Raw genomic sequence first — 26,739 nt, 5'->3', positions numbered from 1 at the left:
CGGGGGTGTTTCTCAGTCAGGCTTGTTCTGTGTGCTGTTTCTTTCATGAAGGGTCTTTTTAACTTTCCTTTGCAGGAAAAGCTGGCCTCCCTTGTGTGTGGAAGAAAGGGAACTGGGGGAAATGAATATTGGTCCCACGACAGGAGCTTTGCCTCCGTCCTTCAACCCTCCCCGACTTGGGGTTTCATTTGCTACAATGACTCCCCCTCATAAAATGCAGGTGTCTCTGGACAGGGCTTGTGCCAAGAGGGGCACGTCTTGGCTTTACTTCACCCATTTTCTTCTCTGGCCTTCGGCCTCAGGGGCCGCCTGGGCATCTCATCCTTCCTCCCCTCTGCTTCTGGGGACTGCATCCCTGGTTCCCTCCCAGCCTCCCGCAGCTTCCAGGGCCCAGCGCGTGGCCCCTGCAGAGGCCCAGCTCCAGCTGGGGGAGTGGGGAGCCCACAGCTGTTTCCCTCCCTGCAGGTGGCTCCCAAAGGGATGTCCCAGCTCATCACAATGGCCTGCGGCTCCTGTTCCAATGAAAATGCGTTCAAGACCATCTTTATGTGGTACCGGGTGAGGTTTGTGGTGTGGATGCACACACCGGGTGAGGTTTGTGGTGTGTGCGCACACACACACACACACACACACACACACACACACACACACACAGAGGCTCCCCAGCTCCTAGCCATTCACTTGACCTTTGATGGCCAGAGTATTGGACATCAGTGTCCGTGGTCGAAATCCCAGGAGGGGGAGTTCCCGTCGTGGCGCAGTGGCTAATGAATCTGACTAGGAACCATGAGGTTGCAGTTCGATCCCTGGCCTTGCTCAGTGAATTAAGGATCCAGCATTGCCGTGAGCTGTGGTGTAGGTCACAGACGTGGCTTGGATCCTGCGTTGCTGTGGCTCTGGCGTAGGTCGGTGGCTACGGCTCTGATTCGACCCCTAGCCTGGCAACCTCCATATGCCATGGGAGCGGCCCTAGAAAAGGCAAAAAGACGAAAAAAAAAAAAAAAAAGAAAGAAATCCCGGGAGGGCCACTGCTTGGTCAGAGCTTTCCAAACATCCCATGGGGTGTGGTGATTATACCAAATAATTACACTCTTTTCCCTGGAATAATAACATGCACCACCTCACAGGTCGTCATTCTTGCCCAAAGAATACCACCCCGCCTTATGCATCCGTGTATTTACTCCTCTGGAGGCACAACGAACAGTCCCTTGCTTCGGTATATACGTGATATCGAACATATGCGATCAGCTCTTGAGAAAGCCCCCTGGTTGTCAGGACCACATGTTGACTGGGGTGGAAAGTGGGAGCCTTCCTAGCCCAGGGCGTCTCTAACAGTTTGTTCTGTTCCTTTTGTCAGAGCAAGGAAAGGGGCCAGTCGGCTTTCTCCAAAGAGGAGCTGGAGACGTGCATGATCAACCAGGTGAGCTGGCAGCCCTTCTGCCTGGTGTGCGGGCCCAGTCCTCCTCCAGCTGGTCAGCTCGGGCTGCATAGCAAGCACCCCCGATGGGGTGGCCTAAGCCACACACGTGTAGTGTGTATTTTCTCACAGTTCTGGAGGCTGGAAGTCCAAGGTCCAGGTGCCAGCCAGCCCAGTTTCCCCAGCCGGGCTCCCGTCCTGGCTTGGGGATGGCCACCTTCTCACTGTGTCCTCAGGGAGAGGGAGCAGGCTGTCTGGTGTCCATTCTTATAAGGGCACTAATCCCATCTTAGGGCCCCGACCTCATGACCTCGTGACCCCCACTGAGCCACAGCTGGAACTCCTCATGAAATCTCTTGATGGAGAAAAAAAAATCCGTGGGCTGGATATAGAGGTCAGGGGTCCAGTTAGTACTTCTGCCAGAGAGGGGATCCCTGGCTCTTCTGAGACGCTTGTGCTCCTCTAGGTTCAGGGGGCAGGGGGGGCAGCCACATAGGTCCCCAGCTCACCACCCTGACTGATGGCATTTCTTGGTTCTAGGCCCCCGGGTGCCCCGACTACAGCATCCTCTCCTTCATGGGTGCCTTCCACGGGAGGACCATGGGTAAGGAGGGCCCCGCGGTCCCGAGATGGCAGGTAGAGTAATAATAACAGCAACAGCAATAGTGGCAGCTGCCTCTGGTCCCGCGCTGGAGGCTGCTGCCTCTTGTTTCATTGATTCCACACCACTCCCCACAGACAGGGGGCGGGGATGGCTGTTCCCACTTTGCAGGTGTGGAAATCAAGGCTCGGCAAAGGAAGGAACATCCCCAGGCCATTCAGTGGCAGAGCTAGGATTTGAACCCTTGTCTCTCTGCCTTCGAAGTCTGTGCTTAGTCTGTGACAAATCAGAAAGCTCGCGTGCTCACGCGCACACACGGACACACTTCAGCTTCAGGATGTTGTAAGAACTGGGGTTTGGCAGGCACTGGGCCTCCCCAGGCTGCCCCATCTTCTCAGAAACGGTCCTTCCTCCTCCTCTGAGCTGACCCCTGCTCTTCTCTTGTGCTGGGCTCAGGTTGCTTAGCGACCACGCACTCCAAAGCCATTCACAAGATCGACATCCCTTCCTTCGACTGGCCCATCGCACCATTCCCGCGGCTGAAGTATCCTCTGGAGGAGTTTGTGAAAGAGAACCAACAAGAAGAGGCCCGCTGTCTGGAAGAGGTAACAGCCGGACCTTCCACGCCCTCCCCTCTCCTGCACTCCTTACCCATCACCCCAGAGAAGCCGAGCACACAGAGTCTACCCACGGGTGCATGTGGCACTCCCTCCGTGGGACAGAGGGGCCCTGTGCTCCCATGTTCCCTGTGAAGGAAGGCAGCGGGACATTGAATTTGCTGCCCAGCCTTCATCACCCCACTTCCAGTACCATCCTCTCTGTCAGTTAAGTTTCTCTGGGGACAGGCGTCCCTGCTGCTAGAGTAAAGGAAAGTGGATTCATAGAAAGAGTAAGAGCAGCTCACAGGAACAGTGGTTCCCTGGGCCTCTCAGGTCCCTCTGCTTTGGTCCTCCCCTGAGTCCTGGGGCTCTGGGGGAGCTTTGGGGGTCAAAGTGGGGGAGGGGGGAGGGACTAAGGCCGGGCAATCCCCATCACCTCACCTCCGCTTCAGCCAGAACAACCCCCTTTGATTTGTTCCATGTGTCAGGACTCCATGTAAGATACTGGAAAGATTCTGTTGCTGGGGGGCAGTGGGGGGTGGGGTGGGGAATGGCTGCCCCTCTTCAGATGTGGATTTGATCTCCACGAAGCCTGGTTTGAGACTGCCTTCCCTTAGGCGCATCATTCTTTTTAATTAATCATTAACACCTTCTAGGTGTGAAGCAGGGTGCTAGGTGCTGGGTGTTTAGTGGTAAATAAAAGAGTCTAAATGAAACATAGGGCAAGCTGCATTTCATTACAGCTTTTCCAGTAACCATAGTTTTTGTTTTTGTGTTTTTAGGGGGGCACCTGTGGAGCATGGAAGTTCCCAGGCTAGGGGTCGAACTGGCCTCCACCACAGCCACAGCACCACCAGATCCAAGCTGCGTCTGCCACCCACACCGCAACTCACAGAAACACTGCATCCTTAACTCACTGAGCGGGGCCAAGGATGGAACCCACATCCTCATGGAGACTAGTCAGGTTCATTACCGCTGAGCCACAGAGGGAACTCCTCTAGTAACCACAGTTTGAGAAAGTGAAAAGAATTGAGTGAAAGTAATTATCATTCCATTTTATTGAACCCAGTGTATCCAAAATATTATTGTGTCAACATGTCATTAATATTTAAAGACTATTGATGCAATTTTTTTTTCATGTTAAACCTTTTTGAACCCCTGTGTGTATTATACTCAATGCCCTGCTCAGTGGGACCAGCTCCGTTCCCAGTGCTCAGGAACCAGTTGTGTCTCTCCTAGAGAGCAGGCTAGTCAGAACCACAGTGCTGGACAGATAAACAAGAAAACAGGCATGCACTGACAAATTGCAAATGACCCTCTGAAAGCAAAGAAAAGCATCTTGGAACTTCCTTAGGGCAATTGGTGAGGCCGAGGTCAAAATCACATCCAAATAGAAGGTTCTTCCTTAATTCTGCATAACACATTGCACTTGTTACTGTATCTAGGTGTGTGGTTTGGGTTTTTTAAATTGTACATAATTATTAAATTATTAATAACGTATCACAATTACTATTCTTGATCAACAAGATGATGCCCATTTTAGAACAAGAGTTCAAGAAATATAACCACTTGGGGAAAATCTGATGCTTTTCTCATTGCTCCATCACTGCTAACTTAAAGCTTTTTTTCTGGAGTTCCTGTGGTGGTTCACTGGGTTAAGGACCTGATGTTGTCTCTTTGAGGGTGTGGGTTCAATCCCTGGCCTCTCACAGGGGTTAAGGATCCTGTGTCATCACAAGCTGCAATGTAGGTTGCATATGCAGCTGGGATCCAGTGTTGCTGTGGCTGTGGTACAGACTGCAGCTGCATCTCTCATTCAAACCCCGGAGCCGGAGAACTTCCATGTGCTGCAGGTTTGGCCACATAAAGAGAAAAAAAAAGAATTTTTTCTTTCTTTTTTCTTTTCTTTTTCTTTTTCTTTTCTTTTCTTTTTTTTTTTTTTTTTTTTTTTTTTTTTTTTTTTTCGTCTTTTTGCCATTTCTTGGGCCACTCCTGCGGCATATGGAGGTTCCCAGGTTAGGGGTCGAATCGGAGCTATAGCCACTGACCTACGCCAGAGCCACAGCAATGCGGGATCCCAACCGTGTCTGCCACCTACACCACAGCTCATGGCAACGCCAGATCCTTAACCCACTGAGCAAGGCCAGGGATCAAACCCACAACTCCATGGTTCCTAGTTGGAGTCATTAACCACTGCGCCACGATGGGACCTCCAGAATTTTTTTTTTTTCTTGTAATGCCCTATCATGAAGAAGAACCTGAAAAAGAATATATATATTATACATATATATTCTTACATATCTATAAATACATATAAGTATTAGAATAGGCACACACATATATACACGTGTGTGTGACTGAGTCACTGTGCTCTACATCTGAAACTAACACAACATTGTAAATTAATTCCTTGAATTTTTAAAATTTTTTTAAGTTAAAACTTTTAAAATTAATTTTATTAATATATAATTTACATACCATAAAATGTACTCTTTTAAGTATCTACTTCAACACTTTTTTTTATGGCCACACCCACAGCATATGGAAGTTCCCAGGCCAAGGACTGAATTCAAGCTGTAGCTGCAGCAACGCCGGATCCTTTAACCCACCACACCAGGCTGGGGATTGAACCCTTGCCTCCACAGCGACCCAAGCCACTGCAGTCAGATTCTTAACCCACTACTCCGTGGCAGAAACTCCTAGTTCAGCACATTTTGAGAAATAAATAACTCATGTAACTATCCTTCCAATCAAGGGTGAATTATTACCCCGGAAAATTTCCCCAGGTCAGTCTAAGAAGTCAGTTCATCACCCCCAATCTTCCCCAACTCCATGCAACGACCGCTTGGATTTCTGAGCACCATCTGAGTTTCACAACAGTTTTTTAGACATCTCGATTCTGCCCAGAAAGGTCTCTTCTACCAATAACAATAACAACCGTAATGATGCAGGGTGAGGGCTGTAACAGCTGCCGCCTTCTGTAAGTCGGACACTGTGCTGTGTGATCTCAGTCCTCCCCACGACCCCGTTAGGTAGATTCTATCCGGATGCCCACAGTACGCATCAGCAAGGTGAGGCTTCGGGAGGTTAAATATCTGCCCCACGTTCTTAGGTTCTATCCCCGTGATCCTCCAGCCCCAGGCAGGACATACTCCCATCCTCATGTGCAGGCGGATCTGAGTGGAAGCACAACGCAAACACATCTTCCGCAGCACTTCCGGGGTCCGCAGATCCCCACTTGCCCATCCGCGGGGGGTGGGGGGCGGAGGGGCTGCTCCAGAGAGCCCCCGCGAGCCCTCGTCCCGTCCCCTTGGGAATCCAGGTGGAGGACCTGATCGTGAAATACCGGAAGAAGAAGAAGACAGTGGCCGGCATCATCGTGGAGCCCATCCAGTCTGAGGGCGGGGACAACCATGCGTCCGACGACTTCTTCCGGAAGCTGCGGGACATCTCCAGGAAGGTCAGCACGCGGGCCCGGGGCTGGACGGGCAGTTGGCTTTCCAGAGCCTGGGGTCCTTACAAACTTCCAGATGTTCAGAAGCTGCCTGCTGGCCTCATGGGGAGAGACGTTAGGAGTGAAGGCAGGACAGGGAATTCTTCCCTAAAATCTTATTCCCAAACCAGCCTCCCATCTGCCGTCTTAGTCCACGACATTCCCAACCTAGAGACTGCCGGGGAGAGACCTCCACGTCCTCCGTTTTCTTTCTAGGGACCCCACCTCATCTTTCAGCCCATTGGAGTCCACTCTCAGCAGATGTCAAATGAACAACTTTGTGTTAATGTCACATTTATAGGAGTTCCTGTCCTGGCACAGTGGAAACAAATCCAACTAGGAGCCATGAGGTTGCGGGTTCGATCCCTGGCCTCGCTCAGTGGGTTGAGGATCTGGCATTGCTGTGAGCTGTGGTGTAGGTCGCAGACACAGCTTGGATCTGGTGTTGCCATGGCTGCGGTTTAGGCCAGCAGCTGTAGCTCTGATTCGACCCCTAGCCTGGGAACCTCCACATGCCACGGGAGTGGCCCTAAAAAAAAAAAAAAAAAAGCAGCATGTTCATTTAAATGTGTTGCATGTATAGCTGGCCTGTGCAACCAGTCAATTCCCAGATAAAGGCGGCATAACATGATTTAAACACAAAAACTCAGTAAATAAGAGTCTGGCTGATGAACAGAGCTGGCAGGCGGCACCAGAAGTTTGGGACACGGGGCTGCCTTACAGCTGGGACGCACTGCCTCCTGAGCACGGCAACTTGCTCAGGGACCAAAGCCGATGCACTGTGACCAGGCTTCCGGTCAGCGAGCACTTGTGTTCTGGTTTCATTCCAGCGCTGCTGGAACCGCCCTTCTGAAGCCTTTGGCTTGGCCCAGCCCAAGAGCATGGGCTCCATTTGCAGTTGAGACGGCATCGGCTCTCTGGCTGGACTCGGGGTCCGAGGGCGCAAGCCGTGCTGGGTGTTTACACCTCCATCCTCTCTCTCCCGCCCCGGCCAGCACGGCTGTGCCTTCTTGGTGGATGAGGTCCAGACAGGAGGAGGCTCCACCGGCAAGTTCTGGGCCCACGAGCACTGGGGCTTGGACGACCCGGCCGATGTGATGACCTTCAGCAAGAAGATGATGACGGGGGGCTTCTTCCACAAGGAGGAGTTCAGACCCAACGCTGTGAGTGGGGACCCCGCCCACCCTTCCCTCTTTCCAGGGCAGGATCACAGGGGGTTCCTGAGGCTCCATCCTCATCGGTCTAACTTAAAGCCCGTGGTTACCATGGCCCCAGCTCTCTCTGAAAGGCTGACTGCACTGCCGTCTGTCATCAGGCTGCTAACCTGTCTCTGTGCTCCTGCAGTGATACTGTTAGTAGTTCCTGCCGCTGTTGGAGCATTTGCTCTGCACCTGGCCCAGTTCTCAGGACTCCTCCTGCGTTTAAACCTTACAACAATCTAACCAAGTGTTGTTTCTCTTTCCCACTTTGCTAATGAGGAATCAGGCATAGAGAGGTTAATTAAGTTGTCTAAGATCACACTTAAGTTGTTAAGTGACAAAGTTAGGATTCACACCCAGAGCCCATGGTCACTTGCTCCCTCTCTCTCTCTCTCTCTTTTATGTTTTTGGTCATTCCCACAGCATGTGGAAGTTCCTGGGCCAGGGATCGAACCCACGCCACAGCACTGGCCCAAGCCACCTCTGTTGACAATACTAGATCCTTAACCCGCTGCACCACAAGAGAACTCCAGAGCCCGTGCCCTTAACCACAGTGCTATACTGCCACATGTACATACAGATTCTCTCTCTGTCTCTCTCTTACATATATACACACGGGCCTGGGATCCTTCCTTCCATCATTCCTATAGGTAGTTTTCACTCTCAAGGTCACCTCATGATCCAAAGTAGCTTCTGGAGCTCCAGCCATCACATCTCAATTCAAGGCAGTAGGAAGAAAAAAGAAGGGGAGGACAAAGTGGCCCTCTTCTTATCTTTAAGCAGCCTTCCCAGAAATCCCAGAATACTTCTATTTCTGCCACTTTTGACTCAGATACGGCTCCTCCTAATTTTAAGAAAGGCTAGGAAGTATGTTTTAGTTGGCTGCATTGACACCCTGAATAATTCGTGGAAGAGTAAATCACATGCCCTTTGAGGGTCAAGCTGCCCTCAGTCCACTCCCGACTCCACTGCCTAAAGCTGTGTTTTCTCGGACAAATCACTTAACCTCTCACAACCTCAGCTCCCTCCTTAATAAAATGAGGATTGTGGGAGTTGCCCTTGTGGTTCAGTGGGTCATGAGCCCAACTAGTATCCTTGAGGATGCGGGTTTGATCCCTGGCCCTGCTAAGTGGGCCAAGGATCCGGCGTTGCTGTGAGCTGTGGTGTAGGTCGCAGACTCGGCTTGGATCCCGCGTTGCTGTGGCTGTGGTGTAGGCTGGCAGCTGCAGCTCCGATTGGATCCCTAGCCTGGGAACTTCCATATGCCGCAGGTATGGCCCTAAAAAAAAAAAAAAAAAGGATTGTAGTAGTTAGGGGCCAACTATCTCACGTCCCCCAGGGCCTGGCCGAGTTGGTATCCCTAAGAGTAGTACCTGCCTGGAGGGTGGTAGTTACGGAGAGGACTCGGTGAGACCATGTGTGTCATCCTCCCAGCCCTTAGTAGATGCTCACGGGGTTAGTCTCCCTCCTCTCAAAGGGGGAGAGGTGTGTCCGAGGCGTGCCTGGAACCCGTCTCCCACCCCGTGCCTCCTTCCAGCCCTACCGGATCTTCAACACGTGGCTGGGGGACCCTTCCAAGAACCTGCTGCTGGCCGAGGTCATCAACATCATCAAGCGGGAGGACCTGCTGAGCAACGCAGCCCACGCCGGGAAGGTCCTGCTCACGGGGCTGCTGGACCTCCAGGTACCCCGCCCGGCCCCGCCCCAGCCCTCCCAGGAACCCCTGTCCCTGGCTGCCCTCAGCCTGCACCTGCTGCTCCAGTGACTCGCAGGGGTTGCTACAAGGGTTGCTTTCCCACAGCTCCGTCCCGGCCCCGTTCCTGGTTCCTGAACTCCTAGTCTTCTTCTTCTTCTTCTGCTTGTTCTTCTGCTTCTGCTTCTGCTTTTTCGGCTGCTGCTGTTTCTGCTTCTTCTGCTTCTGCTGCTGCTTCTTCTGCTTCTGCTTCTGCTGCTGCTTCTTCTGCTTCTGCTTCTTCTTCCGCTTCTGCTTCTGCTTCTGCTTCTTCTGCTTCTGCTGCTTCTTCTGCTTCTGCTGCTTCTGCTTCTGCTGCTTCTTCTGCTGCTGCTGCTTCTTTTCTGCTTCTTCTGCTTCTGCTTCTGCTTCTTCCTCCCCCATGCATGGCATATGGAAGTTCCAAGGCTAGGGGTCCAATTGGCGCATCCCCTGCCAGCCTACACCACAGCCACAGTAACATCAGATCTGAGCCACATCTTCAACCTGCACCACAGCTCACAGCAATGCCAGATCCTTAATCCACTGATTGAGGCCAGGGCTTGAACCCACATTCTCATAGGTACTAGTTGGATTTGTAACCCGCTGAGCCACAGTGGGAACTCCCTGGTTTTCTTCTGATACCAGGTTCAGGCCTCCCTCTTTTGAGAAACCCCCCTCCTTCTCACTCCCGCCCCTGTGTCCCCCATTCCCTCCTCTGGACTCTATTTACACCCTGATCATGCTCTCCAGGGGCTCGTATTGCAAGCTACACATATAACTTCAAAGGTCCTAGTAACCACACTAAAAGGGAAAAAGAGGAGGTGAAATTCATTTGAATAACATATTTTGCTTAACAATCACAGCATATCCAAAATACTATTATTTCAACATGCCACCAATATAGAAAATAATATATTTCACCTTCTTTTTTAATTTTTTTCAGTTACTTTTTAAAAAAATTTCCTATTAGAATATAGTTGATTTCTAGTGTTGTACCAATTCTGCTGTACAGCAAAGTGACCCTGTCTTACATATATATACATTCTCTTTCTTTCTTTTTTTTTTTTTTTTTTTTTTCTTTAGGGCCACACCTGCGCCACATGGAGGTTCCCAGGCTGGGGGTCAAATTGGAGCTACAGCTGCCAGCCTATACCACAGCCACAGCAACACGGGATCCAAGCCGTGTCTGCAACCTACACAACAGTTCACAGCAGCGTGGGATCCTTAACCCACTGAGAGAGGCCAGGGATAGAACCTGCAACCTCATGGTTCCTAGTCGGATTTGTATCCGCTGCGTCACGCTGGGGACTCCCATTCCCTTTCTTATATTAGCTTCCATCATGGTCTATCCCAAGAAACTGGATATAGAAGTTCTCATCCTGGCTCAGCGTTAACGAATCTGACTAGCATACATGAGGGTGTGGGTTCCATCCGTGGCCTCACTCAGTGGGTTAAGGATCCAGCATTGCCGTGAGCTGTGGTGTAGGTTGCAGACGTGCCTCAGATCGGATCTGGCGTTGCCGTGGCTGTGGTGTAGGCTGACAGCTATAGCTCCAATTTGACCCCTAGCCTGGGAACCTTCATATGCCATGGGTGCAGTCCTAAAAAGGCAAAAAAAAATTTTTTTAATTAATTAATTTAAAAAAATAAAAAGAAACTGGATATATTTCCCTGTGCTGTACAGCAGGACCTCATTGCTTATCCCTTCTAAATGGAAGAGTTTGCATCTACCAACCCCAAACTCCCTGTCCATCCCACTCCCTTCCCTTCCCCCCGCGGCAACCACAAGTCTCTTCTCCATGTCTGTGAGTCTGTCTCTGTTTTGTAGACAGGTTAAATTGTGCTGTATTTTAGATTCTATGTACAAATGATTTCATATAGTATTTGTCTTTCTTTTTCTTTCCTACTTCACTTAGTAGGATTATTTCTAGTTGCATCCATGTTGCGCAAATGGCATTATTTCATACTTTCTTATGGCTGAGTAGTATTCCATGTACCATGTTTTTTGGGGGCCGCATGTGCAGCTGTACCACTTTTTTTTTTTTTTGTCTTTTTGCCTTTTTTTTTCTAGGGACACTCCTGCGGCACATGGAGGTTCCCAGGCTAGGGGTCCAGTTGGAGCTGTAGCTGCTGGCCTATGCCAGAGCCACAGCAACACGGGATCCGAGCCTCGTCTGCGACCTACACCACAGCTCACAGCAGCACGGGATCCTTAACCCACTGAGCAAGGCCAGGGATCGAACCTGCGACTTCATGGTTCCTAATCAGATTCGTTAACCACTGTGCCACAACGGGAACTCCTGTACCACATCTTCTTAATCCATTCATCTGTCGGTGAACATTTGGCTTGTTTCCATGTCTTGGCTATTGTAAATAGTGCTGCAGTGAACATAGGGGTGCATGTGTCTTTTTGAATTACAGTTTTGTCTGGATAGATGCTCAGGAGTGGGATTGCTGGGTCATAGGGTAGCTCTATGTTTAGCTTTCTGAGGAACCTCCATACTGTTTTCCACAGTGGTTGTACCAATTTACGTTCCCACCAACAGTGTAGCAGGCTTCCCTTTTCACCACACCCTGTCCAGCATTTATTTGTAGACTTACTCATGATGGCCACTCTGACCAGTGTAAGGTGGTATCTCATTATAATTTTGATTTGCATTTCTCTCATAATTAATGAGGTTGAGCATTTTTTCATGTGCCTACTGGCCATCCCTATGTCTTCTTTAGAGAAATGTCTCTCTAGGTCTTTTGCTCATTTTTCGATTGGGTTGTTGGTTTTTTTGTGGTTGACTTGTATGAGTTGTTTATATATTTTGGAGATTAAATCCTTGTCAGTTGCATCATTTGCAACTATTTTCTCCCATTCCATAGGTTTTCTTTTCATTTTGTGTATGGTTTCCTTTGTGGTACAAAAGCTTGTAAGTTTGATTAGATCCCCCGCCTTTTTTTTTTTTTTTTTTTTGGTTTTGTTAGATCCCATTTTTGCTTTTTATTTCTATTGCCTTGTGAGACTGACCTACGAAAGCACTGGTACAATTTATGTCAGAGAATGTTTTGCCTGTCTTCTCTTCTAGGAGTTCTGTGGCACCATGTCTTATGTTTAAGTCTTTATACCATTTGAAGTTTATTTTTGTGCATGGTGCAAGGGTGTATTCTAGTTTCACTGATTTACATACAGCTGTCTGGTTTTCCCAGCACCGCTTGCTGAAGAGAGTGTCTTTTTCCCACATTCACATCCTTTTTCTCATGATGATCTTTGAACCCTGGTGTATATTTCACTCCAACAGCACATCTCAGTTTGGACTCACATCTGCAGCCACAGGTGGCCGCCTCCCTGGACAGAAGAGCTCTTTATTATAATGATTTGTCTTTTTTCTGCCTACTCCCTGCCCAGAACACTCTCCTGGATTTGGGGTTTGGAGGTGCTGTTGGGAGGAACCCCAGTGTTTCCAGGATGGGCCAGTCCACCCTAGGAGTTAGGAGGGGATGACCCTCCCCAGGAGACTGGGCACAAAGAGCCCTTCCTCCAGGAGCACAAAGCACCCAGTCACCGGGGAGCTGAGCAGAACCCCCGAGGGGTGATGACGGTGACGGTGGGGATGGTGATGCTGACGAAGGGAGAAGGGACAGGAGTCATCAGAGCTTCCCTTTATTGACAAGCTGCCCTGCCACGTCCTGTACCGGCGGGTCTCACACACCCTAAACGCTGAAGTCCAGCGGTAATGCTGTGGGCGTCGACACCACACGCATCCCCATTTTACAGATGAGGAAACTGAGGTGTGGAGGGTTAGTGACTTGTCCAGAGTGACACAGCTTCCCCTGGGGTTTGACCCTGACTCTAGTACCCTTCACAATCCAAGTTCTTTGCCAGTCGTTACCTCTCTAACATGATCAAGGGTCTGAGAATCATTTCATTATGTATCATTTTTATTAGCATGATTATTATTTCCATTATGTGAGAACATGCTCTGGGCCAGACATTGTGTTAAGTACCTTATCTCACTTAATCCTCATTTAATCTGGGGGGGAGGAGCAGGACCCCCAGATGTAGCAAACTGCAGCTACAATACCGGACTCCTGGTGAAATTTAAAAACCAGCAATGAATTTTTTTTTTTTTAGCATAAGTATATCCTATGCAACGTTTGGAATGTACTTATACTAAAAAAATTTTTAAGTTGCTTATCTGAAATGTCATTTTTTTTTTCTGGCAACCCTAATTCAGAGCAACTTGAAATTAGGAAAATATAATTACCCTCATTTTCTGGATGAGAACAGGGAGCTTTTAAACCCAGATCTGCCTGATTGCAAAGACTCTGAAGGGGTTAAGAGAGGCTGTGAAGTTGGTGAGCCTCCAGCGCTGCCAGTGCCGCGCAGCTCTTGGTGGAGTTTTTCTTTTTTGGGGCTGGATTTGCATTTAGACTGAGGCAGGGGCAGGTGCTAGGAAAGGCCAAGGGCTGTAGGGTCAAAGGTGAAAGGGTTGGGGTCGAAGGTGAAAGGGTCAGGTCCCTCCCTCCAGCTGCAGTGCTGCCTTGCCAGCTCAGGAAGAGAAATGTCAGGCACGCACTTAGGTCCTTGGGGGTTGGGGGGTGAGGGGAAAGACAGCTGGACGCCGCTTTCGGTTGTCAGTGCCAGGGTGCAGGACGCGCCAGGGCCAGGTCGGCGGGGACCTTGTTGAGGCTGCCACCAGGGTAGGCTGCTCCCTACCCTGACCTGAGTGGCCGTGAGGTCCATGTGGACTGGTGGCTGCCTTCCTCATGGGTGGGCATCATGCCAGGCTCTGGACACAAAGCCACAGGCAGAGCTCACAGGCTGGCACAGGGCACGGATGGGACACACGGAAGATGCTGGGACAAAAGAGAAGCAGTAGCATCCAGATGGTCTGAGATGCCCCCCGTGTCACAGTCAGATAATGAGATAGCCTGGTGGCTTAGAAGCAAAAAGCAGAAACGGGCGCTCAGACTCTGCGAGCAATGTCACCCCAGAAAAGCAAGGCCCAGTGCCGTGGGAGCACCAGAGATGCTCTCTTTGTGTGTCTCTTAAATGATGTCGCCCAGCCTTGGTTACGAGGGCAGGTCCTGGAGGCCTGCAGATGGCTGACCGAGGCACCTGGCTCTGAGACTTGGTGTGGAGGGCAGTGTTTCCCAGGGTGGCTTCTGTGTGAGGGGCGTGTCACAGAAAAGGGTTTTATGAGAAAGAGCTCCCAGAACTGAGACGAGCACCTGGCTTTTGGGAGCCCTGGCCTGGCTCATTTGAAGGGACAGAACGGCTTAGGGGTCCCCATCAGGGCCTTAAAAAGCTATAGGCAAGAAGGAGCTAAGGAGTTGCCATTGTGGCTCAGTGGGTTAAGAATCCCCCTAGTATCCCTGAGGATGTAGGTTCGATCCCCGGCCTCACTCAGTGGGTTAAGGATCCGGTGTTGCCGTGAGCTGTGGTGCAGGTCACAGACATGGCTCAAATCTGGCGTGGCTGTGGCTGTGGCTGTGGCTGTGGTGGAGGCCGGCAGTGGATGCTCCAGTTGGACCCCTACCTGGGAACTTCCATATGCCAGGGGTGTGGCCCTAAAAAGACAGAAAAAAAAAAAGATAACAGGAACAGCCTAAAACAATGAGCTACACAAAGGGGAAAAACAGAAGGATCGTGACGCACAGGCCTGGAGGCAGCGTCGGAAGCTCCATTGAGAAGGGGATGGGGTCCCACGTCCAGCGTTAATGAGGTCCACAGCCACCAAGACGTCAGAATGGACGAGACCCAGTTCCCAGCCTCCCCAGAGACCACACTCTGGTGGCGGGAGGGCTCCTGCCCAGCGGCAGGTGCAGGGAGGGGTGGGGTGAGTCCTGGCTGACCCCTGAGTCTCAGCTTCCTCCCCCGTGGGAACGAGGCCATGCGAGGATGTGCCCAGCACGGCGCCTGGCCTGTAGCCGGGGACTTTTCATCACCAGAGTCTGACTCCATATCCAGCCTCTCCCGAGGGGCTGTAATGAGGTGACACTTGCCCCTGCCTCTGCCCCCAGGACCCTGGCCTTATCCAGGGCTGGCCAAGCCCTCGTTTGCTGTCCATCCTGCGGTCAGTGTGTGGGGCTGGTGGGGGACCCAAGATCCTCTGAGCCGGAGGGCTTCATTAGCTTCCTCGGGCTGCTGTAACAAACTGCCATAGCCGGGTGGCTTCAAACCACAGGACTATAGGAGCGGCCACACAACAGGATCGGCCGTGTCCCTGCTACACCAGGACACAGGTTTGATCCCAGGCCTGGCACAGTGGGTTAAGGTTCCAGGGTTGCCGCAGCTGTGGCTTAGGTCCCAACTGTAGCCCAGATCTAATACCTGGCCCAGGAACTCCACATGCCCCGGGGGCAGTCAAAAAAGAAAAACAAAAATAAAACAGAAATATGTTCTCCGCCCATCCTGGAGGTCAGAAGTCTAAAATCGAGGTATGAGCAGTGCTGATTCTTTGTTTGTTTGTTTTTGTTTTGTTTTTTTTAAGGCTGCACCTGCAGCATATGGAAGTTCCCAGGCTGGGGGTCAAATCAGAACTGTAGCTGCCAACCAATGCCACAGCCATGCGGGATCCGAGCCATGTCTGTGACCTACAGCACAGCCCTCGGCAGTGCCGGATCCTTAACTCACTAAGTGAGGCCAGGGATTGAACCCATATCCTCACAGATATTAATCAGATTCCTAACCCGCTGAGCAACAATGGAAACTCCAGCACTGCTTGTTTCTGGAGGCTCTTTCCAGGGAAAGCCCATCCCACACCCTTCCCAGCTTTGGCTGTAGCTGCGTCACTGCAGCCTCTGGTGCCCTTGTCACATGGCCTCCCCCTTGTGTTTGTGTCTCTGTGCCCACATTTCCTTCTTACACAGACCCCAGTGCTCAGATTGAGGGCTCACTGAATCCACTGAGACCTCATCCTAACCTAACTTAGCTCATCCACAAACACTATTTGCAAACAAGGTCACATCCCCAGGTTCCGGGTGGACATAAACTTGGGGAGGGAGTCACTACTCCATGCAACCCCCATCCTCAAACCCTTGCGTGAGGACAAGCTGTTTTCTCTAGAAGGATCTCCACTTTGTACAAGAAGAGCTATGAAACAGCAGTGACTGGCACCCGTAAATCACCTGCTCTGTGCCAGGCCCCGGGCATAAGACTTGACCTAAGAACCCCATCTCACTGAGCTCTCACCATGGCCCCTTGGAGTCAGTGGCACTGACACCCTTCAGTTTACAGAAGATGAGACGGGGGCCTGGGCCGCGTAAGTGACTCGCCCAAGGATGCTCCTGTGAAGGAGGCAGAGCTGGGGTTTAGCCCCAGGACTGATGTCCCAGGAGCCAGCTGTGACCCCATAGTGGCCCTGCCAGTCCCTCCGGGCCCTCAGGGGGGTTTGAGGCACCACAGCTGCTACCCAGGTGACAGGCTTTGATGTCGGCCCCATCTCTCCCACTCCAGGCCCGGTACCCCCAGTTCATCAGCAGAGTGAGAGGACGAGGCACCTTTTGTTCCTTCGACACCCCAGACGAATCCATACGGAATAAACTCATTTCCATCGCCAGAAACAAAGGTAAGGCAGCCAGGGGTGCCCACATTTCTGGGGGGAAGGGGGGGCAGGTGGTTCAGGGGACTAAAAATAATCTGAATCTCCTTTCTCAAGAGAAATTCTGAGTTCCCTGGTGGCTCAGCGAATTGGGCATCCAACTTGTCACTGCTGTGGCTCAGGTTGCAGCCGTGGCATGGGTTCAATCCCTGCCTGGGGAACTTCTGCATGCCACCAGCATGGCCAGGGGAAAAAAAAGAAGTAGAAGAGAAAGTCACCAGGGAACGTTCCTTATCCGTTTATTCATTCGACAATATTCGACAGCAAGGCCAGCACTGGAGAGAAGTTCCCGGGAGTCAGGGGCCCTTCCTTCAAGGAGCTTACAGTCTAACTGGAAGGGGTGACATGGAAGACAATCGTTCATTGGAGTTCCCGTCATGGCTCAGTGGTTAACAAATCCGACTAGGAACCATGGGGTTGCAGGTTCGATCCCTGGCCTTGCTCAGTGGGTTAAGGATCTGGCGTTGCCATGAGCTGTGGTGTAGGTCACAAACTCAGCTCAGATCCCGCATTGCTGTGGCTGTGGTGTAGGCTGGCAGCTACAGCTCCAGTTCGACCCCTAGCCTGGGAACCTCCATATGCCATGGGAGTGGCCCTAGAAGAGGCAAAAAAAAAAAAGACCAAACAAACAAACAAAAAAAACGAAGACAATAGTTCATTAAGGTCTATTGCAGTTATACGTCCTAGGACAGAGGAAAAGGACCTAGAGAGTTAATAGCTGGGGCAGGTATCCAGGAAATCAGGGGAGGCTTCCTTGAGGAGGTGGCCTTTCACCTTATGTCCTGTTGGATGAGTCGGGGTTGGCCAGATGAAGAGGGTGAGAAGGAGTATTCTGGGCAGAGGCAGGGCGGTGTGCCTTTAGCTGGGCAGGGTGCGGCTTACAGTGGGAGAAATGGAAGGGGTAGGGTCTGAGGAGGGCCAGACAGGCAGAGGGAGCGAGGCAGGGGGAGGGCTGCCAGGCCCACCTCACGTGGGCCTAAGAGCTATGGGAGCCGTGGAAGAGCGTTAAGTGGGGAATCAGAGCGAGAGCCTGCTGCGGGGCGAGCATGGCATCATTCAGGGGTTGCACCTTACAGAATCCCTGCAGCCCTGAAAGGCAGGGGGAGTGCCAACACTGAGCCTCAGAGACGCGCACAACCCAGACAAGGACCCCCATCTAGTCAAAGGTGAAGTCACCCTTTAAAATGAGCAGGTTCTTGGAGCTGCCGCTGTGGCGCAACAGGATCGGCGGCGTCTCTGTAGCACCAGGACACAAGTTCAATTCCTGGGCCTTACAGTGAGTTACGAATCCAGGGCTGCCACAGCTGCGGCTTAGGTTGCAGCTATGGCTCAGATCTGATCATTGGCCCAGGAACTCCATATGCCTCAGGGTGGCCAAAAACAAAAAGTAAAATAAGCTTTGCGCGGTGGCAGCATCGTAGCCAATGAGGTTATCCAAAGCGTGATTATTGCTAATTGAAAAAATAAAATAAGCACATTCTATCCCACATACGTGCTTCTGACCTGCCCACACTTTTGTAATGTATTTTTTTTTCTTTTTTTCTTTTTTTTTTTTTTGTCTTTTTGCCTTTTCTAGGGCTGCTCCCTCGGCACATGGAGGTTCCCAGGCTAGGGGTCGAATTGGAGCTGTAGCTGCCGGCCTACACCACAGCCACAGCAATGCGGGGTCCTTAACCCACTGAGCAAGGCCAGGGATCGAACCCGCCACCTCAGGGTTCCTCGTCGAATTGATTAACCCCTGTGCCACGACAGGAACTCCTGTAATGTATTTCTTTGCTTATTTTCTTTCCCCACCGCACCATGAGTTTCTGGAAGGCCAGGACTTTCTCTCAGGGTTTCTCCATCACCAGACCTAGTTCAAGGGCAGCAGAGCTGGGAGGGAGGGAGGCGGCGGGAGGAAGGGGCAGGACGGGAGCGGAAGGACAGCCCCTCCCGGTCCTCATGGCTCTGCCTCTGAGCCCAGGTGCCTAACCTCCCCACCGCCCCTCCTTCCAGGTGTGATGCTGGGGGGCTGTGGCGACAAATCCATCCGCTTCCGTCCCACTCTGGTCTTCAGGGATCACCACGCACACCTGTTCCTCAATATTTTCAGCGACATCTTAGCCGACTTCAAGTAAAAAGCCATTTCCTCCACGCCCCGAGGAAGCCCCGATCTCAACAATCGTCCAAGTGATTAGTTTGCCTAATTCATGTTTTCACTCAAAATATCAGAGGTGATGCACAAACGGGAGGGTTCTTTGTGGGAAGAGGGGGTTTTTGGTGGCTGGTGGGGCAGGGAGGGGGAGCCGGTTTGGGTCTCCCTCCCTGCAGAGCTGATGGCGCGCCTTGGTTTAAGCCCAGAAATTCTGCTTGAGCCCTAGACATAGTGTTAGGATGGGCCCTGCGGGTCCTGGCCCTATATCCGCCGCCCTGGACCCCAACAATATCTTTGCAAGCCAGTCAAGGGAATGGCACCTGCTCCTGGGACTGGTGGCTGGGACTCCTGGGTTCCGTCCCTCTCAAGTGACACATCCTATGAGGGGAGGTGGCTCCCCTCGCCCTGTGCAAACAAGCATGCTTCACCCTCTCCCCCGGGCCCTGCAGCTCACGTCCCACGGTCCAGTGAAGGCAGGACAGAGCCTCTGAAGGCAGGCCAGTAGGGACATTAGGATGGAGCTCAGAGGTGTGGGAAGGGGTTCTCTGGCCTCCAGAGGGTTCCCCCCTAAACTGTGAATTCTCTCCTTGATGGGGCCTCTCCTGGGAGGAACTCTGGGTGGCATCACCCATGGGTCTTGCCCCCACCCTCTGGTCCCCAAATTCCCTCCCTCCTGTTAAATGTCAGCCCAGACCTCTATGGAAGGAAAGCTGTGACCCGATCACCCGCAGGGGTGCACACACACGAGCCATGGGGTCAGAAGCATAGGGAGCGTGAGCCCTGGGCCTGGGGCTTACGCTCCTGTCCCCACAGCATCCAGGGTCTGACTTTGGACCTCTGGCCAGGCAGACCCTTTCTAGCTTCTGCTCATCCCCCTCTGCCCCACTTCTGAGCAGCCCCGGGCACGGCTGTGCTGTTCCATCAGAGGAAATCGGTGACTAGACTACGTTTCTTCCCAAGGGAAGCATCATAAATTAAAGGCACCAGCAGGGAAACAGCCTGTTGGCGCGAAGTGGTTTCCTTGTCCTTGTACCTCCTCGGAGTCAGAGATCTTCCTGAGTGAATGGGTGTGAGATTACTGGGCAGGGGATGCTCAGAGGCATCAATGGACCATGGCTGAGGCTAAGGGGGTCTCTGCTACAGGCGAGACAATTTTGGAGCTGATTTGACTTCAGATGCTCCTGAAAAGAGCATTCGGTGGTCCCACGGGAGTGAGGGATTGGTTAGCGGGGAGACGAAGGAAGCCTGGCCTGTACCCTCTGTCCAAACGGAAGCCACTTCACCTCCTGGTGCCTTGGTTGACTGTTGGGGGAGACTGGGCAGATCAAGGTTCTCGATTCAGCACTTTTTTCTTCTAATAACTAATCATCCAAAGATCTCAAAGTGGTTTGGTTTTTTCCACTTCTACTCTTCAGCAGATTTGGTCATCAACCTGTGTTTGCCAAGAATGAAATGCACTAACATGTTTAGTAGACATGGACGGATCCATGAACTAAGGAGCTCTGCTGTGTCCCAAAGCATTTGTGCTGCCCACGAAAGAGAGCCTCCCTCTCCCTGCACTCATTTGCTTATTCATTTGTATATTCATTTATTTATCTCATCATTCATTCATGACACTTGCATTAAATACCTGCTCTGTCCCAAGCCCAGTGCTGAGCATTAGAAATCTGAAGTGAAATAAAACCTCGTCCCTGCTCTCTCAAGGGATTCACATCCCACTGGGGACAAAAGACTTTTAAACCAACAACTAAAGCAGCATGGCAGGTGCCATGACAGTAGTATATGTAGGAACATCAGGAAATCAGAGGGAGTGCCCCAGTCCACCTAAGGGTCCAAGGAGGTTCCAGGAGAAAGTGACATTTGAGCGGGGCTTTGCAGGATGAATAAGAGTTCACCAAGCAGACAAGGCAAGGAAGAGTGTTGCAGAAAGGGAACAGTATATGCAAAGACATTTCGATTCACGATCTCAGATCTTTCACTGGGGACCTAGATTCCACAGGCAATATCCCAAGATTCAAGGCCTTATTAAACAAACAAGCAAAATGCAAACCAAACCATAAGTCATGTATTCGCATATGTATGCTTTCTCCTGAGAACTTGACCATTGGATGCAAATATACAATGAGGTTCCTGGAGTCCAAGATGTTTTTAAGCCAGGGCACAACCAGAAACTTGGCTGTCTTTGGTGGATAGAGTGGCTCCAATATTTTGTTCTCTCCCCACAGGGCACTGACAGAAAAATGAAGTCTTTTTTATCTGGAAAGTCATTTCCAGACTTACTCACTCTGTACCAAGGGAAGTTATTTCTCGTAAAACTTTTTAAGCCATTTATCAGCAGGTCCTTGTTGACTCAGGGCATAATGAGTTCCTGAAACATCCTCGTCTTTTGGAGGTCGGAGTGTAGCTGGAAGAATTTCAAGGGAAAAAATTCTCGGCGTTGGTCAGGAAATGTGTGAGAGGTTGTTGAAAACACCAGGAGCCCAGGGGAACAGGCTGCTGGCTCGGGCGGAGCCCATGCAGAGGCGCTTCTGCGGCCGAGGGTCTGGAAATGAATCCATCATACATGAGTGCCATAGAGTTTAGTCAGTGTCTCATCACTTTTACAGAAAACAAAGTCCAGTAATAGCAAATCTTAGCACATCCTCACGTTTATTATAAATAGGTGTTTTTTTTAATAATTTTTACCGACACTCAGAAACCATGCAGAACTGTGTACATTAATACATCTATGTATCTATACCTATCTCTATCTATATATTAGCTCATGGTAGAAAACCATAGCTAGGAAGCCTCGCCGACTTACGCATACCAAGTGATCTTGTTTACAGTATTCTGTTGACAGTGCCAATACATGATGAAGAAATTAACATGTCACATTAACACAGTGTAACTGATGACCGTATGTACAATTCCATGAACTCAATCTATTGTCTCCTGTGTTCTTAAATTAAAAACAAAGTATTTATAATGGAAACAGCAGAGGAAATGTGGCCTTTCTGGTTGGACGTGGTTTGAGTATGGACTTATTCGACAGGTTCCTGTGAAGCACCTGTTACAGTGGTCTTAGGGATGTCTCAAGGGAATTCTCTACCGGCCCTGTCTGCCCTGGACTCGGGAAGCACGGTGAGGCCATTTATCTCATCAGAGTGCATCCTTATCCTCAGCTCACCTTCTTGTGGGGCAAAGGTCACAGCAGCCCGGCATAAGGACCAGGATACAGGATGCTGTACAGGAGCAAAGGATACACCCCAAGTCAGGGTGGAAGTTAGGCTTCTGAGTTTCATCTTTAGGGCCAGGCAGGAACTCTGCTCCAGTGACTCAGATGAGAGAGGGAAGGTTTTCCAGACCAGGAGAATAGCTAGCTGAAAGCACGAGGGCAAGCGAGGCAGGCATTTCCATGGTGTTCAGCATCACTCCATCACAGAGACAGGGAGACCAGAAGAGCCTGGGGACCAGGCTAAAGAAAGGCAGGGCTCGGATCCAGAGGGCCTTTTGTGCCAGACTGGGTCTTCCATGCACTGATGGAGTCACCAAAGGTTTAGAGCAGGGAGGGTAATCCAACATGCATTCTAGAAAGATTGTCCTGAGTGTCCGCTGTGAAGAACGGGGGGCCAGTGACCAGTCAGAAAACTGTGGCCATCAAAATAACCTGCGTGGCCTGACCAGGACAATAATGGGTTGGATGGAGAAAGAAGGAAAAGTACAGAATCCAAAACATCCAGGACAGTGACATTCAACATCAGATGCACTCCGGCATCACCCTCAAGACCTTTGTAAAAAAATCCTAAGGCTGGGGCCCCACCCCAAACCAATTAAGTCAGAGTCTCTCTATCACAGATTGAGGTGGTAAGTGGACTGACTGGAGTCACCTGAGAGGCAGGTGCAGCCTGGGATCACACGGAAGAGATGCTGAGTCAGCACCTGCGGGAATGAGTTGGCTCTTTGGTCCTCCTGGTGTCCTGACCCGGAACCGGGGGTCGTGGGCACCTGAGGGCACCCAGCTGTCTCCGTGGTCCTTATATTTCTCACCTGGAACATGGATGGTGGACCACATGATTTCTAAGGTTCCTTTCAGCTCGGACACCCGTCTATGAAATAATTGACTGGGAAAGCAGTACCTACCATTAAATGTGTTTTTAAGAATGATTGTGTGTAGTGATCGTATTTATCACACGATGAGCATCTGCTAAGCGCAAGCACATTCTGTGGGGCCTTGGTAATGTTCACACCACACCTTTAAGCTAGGGCTGTGTCTGCCTGCTTATAACACGAGGAGCCTGACGCTCAGCAAGGTTGGGAAACCCACCCAGCATCCCACAAGCCGGAAGCCAAGGCTGACCCGCCCCGGGGAGTGGGAGCGCGCAGGCGCAGTCAGCGTGGGGTTGGTGGCAGACCCACCGCTCCGGACCCTTCTCACCGCCAGCCTGGCCACCCGCCTGGGAAAGTGGACTTAAAGCGGTCAGCACTACAGTGAGTTCCTAAGGCAGGTGGGGTGGAAGGTGCCAGGGCCTTTGTTAAAACAGTCACTGCCACCATCCAAGTTGGCAGGAAGGCAGCGGCGGTCCAGGATGCTCCCTCCAGGTGCTGGTGGAGTAGCCGCGGCGCGACGCAGGGGGTGGCCGTGTGGGTGCAGAGCGCGTGGCGGCTGTCACCGGCGGCAGTGTGGGGACAGGGCGCGGTGAGGTCGTGGGTGGTGGCGGCGGGAGCGTGGCCTGCTGGGTGCTCGGCCTGGAGCAGGTGTGGTGCCGGCGGGCCTGCCTCATCCTGGGAAAGGATGTGATGGTGATGGGAGCGGTTCAGGGCTGCAGCCCCGAGCCGGGCCTCAGGCCATGAAGCGGGCTGATTTTTCCGTGATCTCCTTCATGAAAGCATGTGGGAGCTGGAAGTGGGAGATTTACACAGGAATATTCCTTGGGTGATGTTGGAACCGTCAGTAGAAACAACCGAATTCTGAAACAACTTAGGTTCTTGTGCCGTTCGGACATAATGGACAGCACTCGATGTATAACTCTCAAAAGTGTAGGAGACTTCCCGTCGTGGCTCAGCAAAAAGGAATCTGACTAGTATCCATGAGGATACAGGTTCGGTCCCTGACCTGGCTCAGTGGGTTAAGGATCCCACACTGACCTGAGCTGTGGTGTAGGTCGCAAAAGCAGCTGGGATTTGGCGTTGCTGTGGCATAGGCCGGCAGCTACAGCTCCAATTCGACTCCTAGCCTGGGAACCTCCATATACCATGGGTGCAGCCCTAAGAAGACAAAAAAAAAAAAAAAAAAGTATATCAGAGAGCTTTGCTCAGGGAGGAGTGAGGTTGTAGGGTTGGAGTTCCCGTCGTGGCGCAGTGGTTAATGAATCCGACTAGGAACCATGAAGTTGTGGGTTCCGTCCCTGCCCTTGCTCAGTGGGTTAACGATCCGGCGTTGCCATGAGCTGTGGTGTAGGTTGCAGACGCGGCTCGGATCCCGCGTTGCTGTGGCTCCGATTCGACCCCTAGCCTGGGAACCTCCATATGCCGCGGGAGCAGCCCAAGAAATAGCAAAAAAAAAAAAAAAAAAAAAAAAAGGGTTACTTTTTAAAATTTTTGGCCAAGCCAACAGCATGTGGAATTTCCAGGGCCAGGGATCGAACCCATGTCACCAGTGACCCGAGTCACAGCAGTGACAACTCGAGATCCTTAACCCGCTGAACCGCCAGGTAACTCCCTACTCGTGTTTTCTAACTTTCTAAGCACTGGGGCCTCTCAAAGTCCTCTTTTTGCTTATAGCCCTAAGCTTAATAAGGTCCACTCCTCACAGATGGGGGCAGTGATGCCTGCCCTTCTTCCTTCACTTGGGGATTCTGAAACACTTTCAGAATTTCTTGTTGAAACCAAAATCAAGATTAAGAAGACTTCCAAGGAGTTCCCTTCATGGTTCAGCGGTTAACAAACCCAGCTAGGATCCATGAGGATGGGGGTTCGATCCCTGGCCTCGCTCAATGGGTTAAGAATCTGGCATTGCCGTGAGCTGTGGTGTAGGTCACAGACATGGCTCAGATCCTGCATTGCTGTGGCGCTGGCATAGGCCAGCAGCTGTAGCTCCGATTGGACCCCTAGCCTGGGAACCGCCATATGCCACAGGTGTGGCCCTAAAAAGAAAAAAAAAAAAAAGACTTCCAGGAGTTCTCTTGTGGCTCAGTGGGTTAAGTATCTGGTGTTGTCACTGCAGCAGCTCAAGTTGCTATTGTAGTGTGGATTCAATCCCTGATCTGGGAACTTCCACATGCCCTGGGCACAATCAAAAAGAAAAACAAAGACTTCCAGGCCCAAACTAAACTTGGGCCTTGTAGCTTTTAGCAGGACCCTGTGAGGGAACAACCTCCTGGTTCAGTCTTTGTTTTTAGTATAGAATGATGTTTTGTTGTGTTTACATCGAGTGTTGGGTTGCTGCTCTCTGCTTCTTACCCAGCCTTCAGTTTTCCTATCAAGGGCGGGGGCCGGGGGCGGGGGAGGTCAGGATCTTCACCGCGGCTGTGGTGTGGGTCACAGCTGTGGCTCGAATTCAATCCCTGGCCCGAGAACTTCCATATGCTGCAGGTGTGACCATTTTAAAAAAACAAAAAACAAAAAAAAAGAGTTCCCATTGTGGCTCAGCAGTAATGAACCTGAATAGCATTCATAAGGACACAGGTTTGATCCCTGGCCTTGCTCAGCAGGTTAAGGACCCGGCGTTGCCATGAGCTGTGGTGTAGGTCGCAGACAGAGTTTGGATCTGGTGTGGTTGTGGCATAGGCTGGCAGCTGCAGCTCCAGTTCGACCCCTGGCCTAGGAACTTCCATGTGCTTCAAGTGTGGCCCTAAAAAGCAAAAAAAAAAAAAAATATATATATATATATATATATATTTTTTGTAGACAGCTAGATTCCTAGGAAAAAAGAATTTGGGGAGTTCCCATTATAGGCCTCCCTCAGTTTCCCCTATTATTGACTTGCCTTGTTATGCTACATTTGTTGAAATTGATGAGCCACGGAGTTCGGTCATGGTGCATCGGAAACAAATATGACTAAGAACAATGAGGTTTCGGGTTCGATCCCTGGCCTCACTCAGTGGGTTAAGGATCCAGCCTTGCCGTGAGTTGTGGTGTAGGTTGCAGACGTGGCTCAGACCTGGCATTGCTGTGGCTGTGGTGTAGACCGGCAGCTATAGCTCCGATTAGACCCCTAGCCTGGGAACCTCCATATGCTGCGAGTGCAGCCCTAAAAAGACAAAAAAAAAAAAAAGAAATTGATGAGCCAGCACCGATACAGTCTTATTAAGTAAAGCCCATCATTTACAGTACGGCCAGGCTTTGTGCTGTGTGCAGTTCAGTGCGTGTTACAAAGGCCTCATCATATCATGTGTTCACCATTAAAATATACAGAATACTTTTGTTGCCCTAAAAATCCTCCGAGCTCCCCCAGTTCGTCCTGCCCTCCCCCTAACCTCAGGCCACCACTGATCTTTGTGCGCCTCCATAGTTTCACTTTTCCAGAATGTCGTGTGGTTGGAATCCCACGTACGGAGCCTTTTCAGAGCGGCTTCTTCTGCTCAGCAACGTGCAGTGAAGGTTTGTCCCTGTAGTTCTGTAGCCTGAGCGCTCGTTTCTCTTTCTCCTGACTCATCCTCCTCTGCTGTGTGGATGCACCAGAGTCTGTTTACTGATTCACTTATTGAAGGACACGGGTTCGATTCCCGTTTTCGGCATTTCCTCATTATTAGCAAGGCTGCTGCAAACATTCCTGGGCAGGTTTTGTGTGGACGCACAGTTACCGCATAAACGCCCGGGAGCACAATTGGTGGTTGTCTGGTCAGCCTGTGTCTGGCCTCGTAAGAACCTGCTGTCACTCACACCACAGGCTGCGGCTGAAACGCATCAGGAATCTTCACACTTCTGGGGGCTGGGAAGCCCAAGGTCAAGGTGCTGCTCCCTCTTTCACAGACGCCTGTCCTCTCTCTGTCCGCACCCAGCGGGAGGG

The 26,739-nt window shown here is 51.1% G+C and overlaps 2 protein-coding genes and 1 non-coding gene across 3 annotated transcripts in view; all 3 read left to right on the top strand.

Annotated features, from left to right (window-relative positions):
• ABAT (4-aminobutyrate aminotransferase) overlaps positions 1 to 18,789 on the top strand; it is a gene marked incomplete at its 5' end in the record, with an annotated part of 47,480 nt that extends 28,691 nt beyond the window's left edge. Inside the window, 9 exon segments of the mRNA NM_214263.1 lie at positions 466 to 558; positions 1,358 to 1,420; positions 1,958 to 2,021; positions 2,475 to 2,623; positions 5,940 to 6,077; positions 7,106 to 7,273; positions 8,847 to 8,993; positions 16,471 to 16,582; positions 18,611 to 18,789. Coding sequence (NP_999428.1) covers positions 466 to 558; positions 1,358 to 1,420; positions 1,958 to 2,021; positions 2,475 to 2,623; positions 5,940 to 6,077; positions 7,106 to 7,273; positions 8,847 to 8,993; positions 16,471 to 16,582; positions 18,611 to 18,732 — 1,056 coding nt within the window. The 3' untranslated portion in view covers positions 18,733 to 18,789.
• On the top strand, positions 18,011 to 18,149 carry LOC146404555 (U4 spliceosomal RNA). The gene has a single exon (XR_014842633.1). It is a non-coding gene; the product is annotated as a U4 spliceosomal RNA (small nuclear RNA).
• Positions 18,790 to 23,102: 4,313 nt separating the features above from the next.
• PMM2 (phosphomannomutase 2) overlaps positions 23,103 to 26,739 on the top strand; it is a 51,789-nt gene continuing 48,152 nt past the window's right edge. The window contains exon 1 of the mRNA XM_085017634.1: positions 23,103 to 23,219. The gene's annotated coding sequence lies outside the window, so the exon portion shown is untranslated. The remainder of the gene's footprint in view (positions 23,220 to 26,739) is intronic.

The sequence above is a fragment of the Sus scrofa genome, chromosome 3 (genome assembly GCF_054392235.1).
Source record: "Sus scrofa isolate SSC_HxYL_T2T_F1_AM1 chromosome 3, Sscrofa_HxYL_maternal_Yorkshire_Landrace_v2.0, whole genome shotgun sequence".
NCBI lineage: Eukaryota > Metazoa > Chordata > Mammalia > Artiodactyla > Suidae > Sus > Sus scrofa.
Note: the sequence above shows the minus strand (reverse complement) of the source record. Positions and strands in the feature narration are given on the sequence as shown.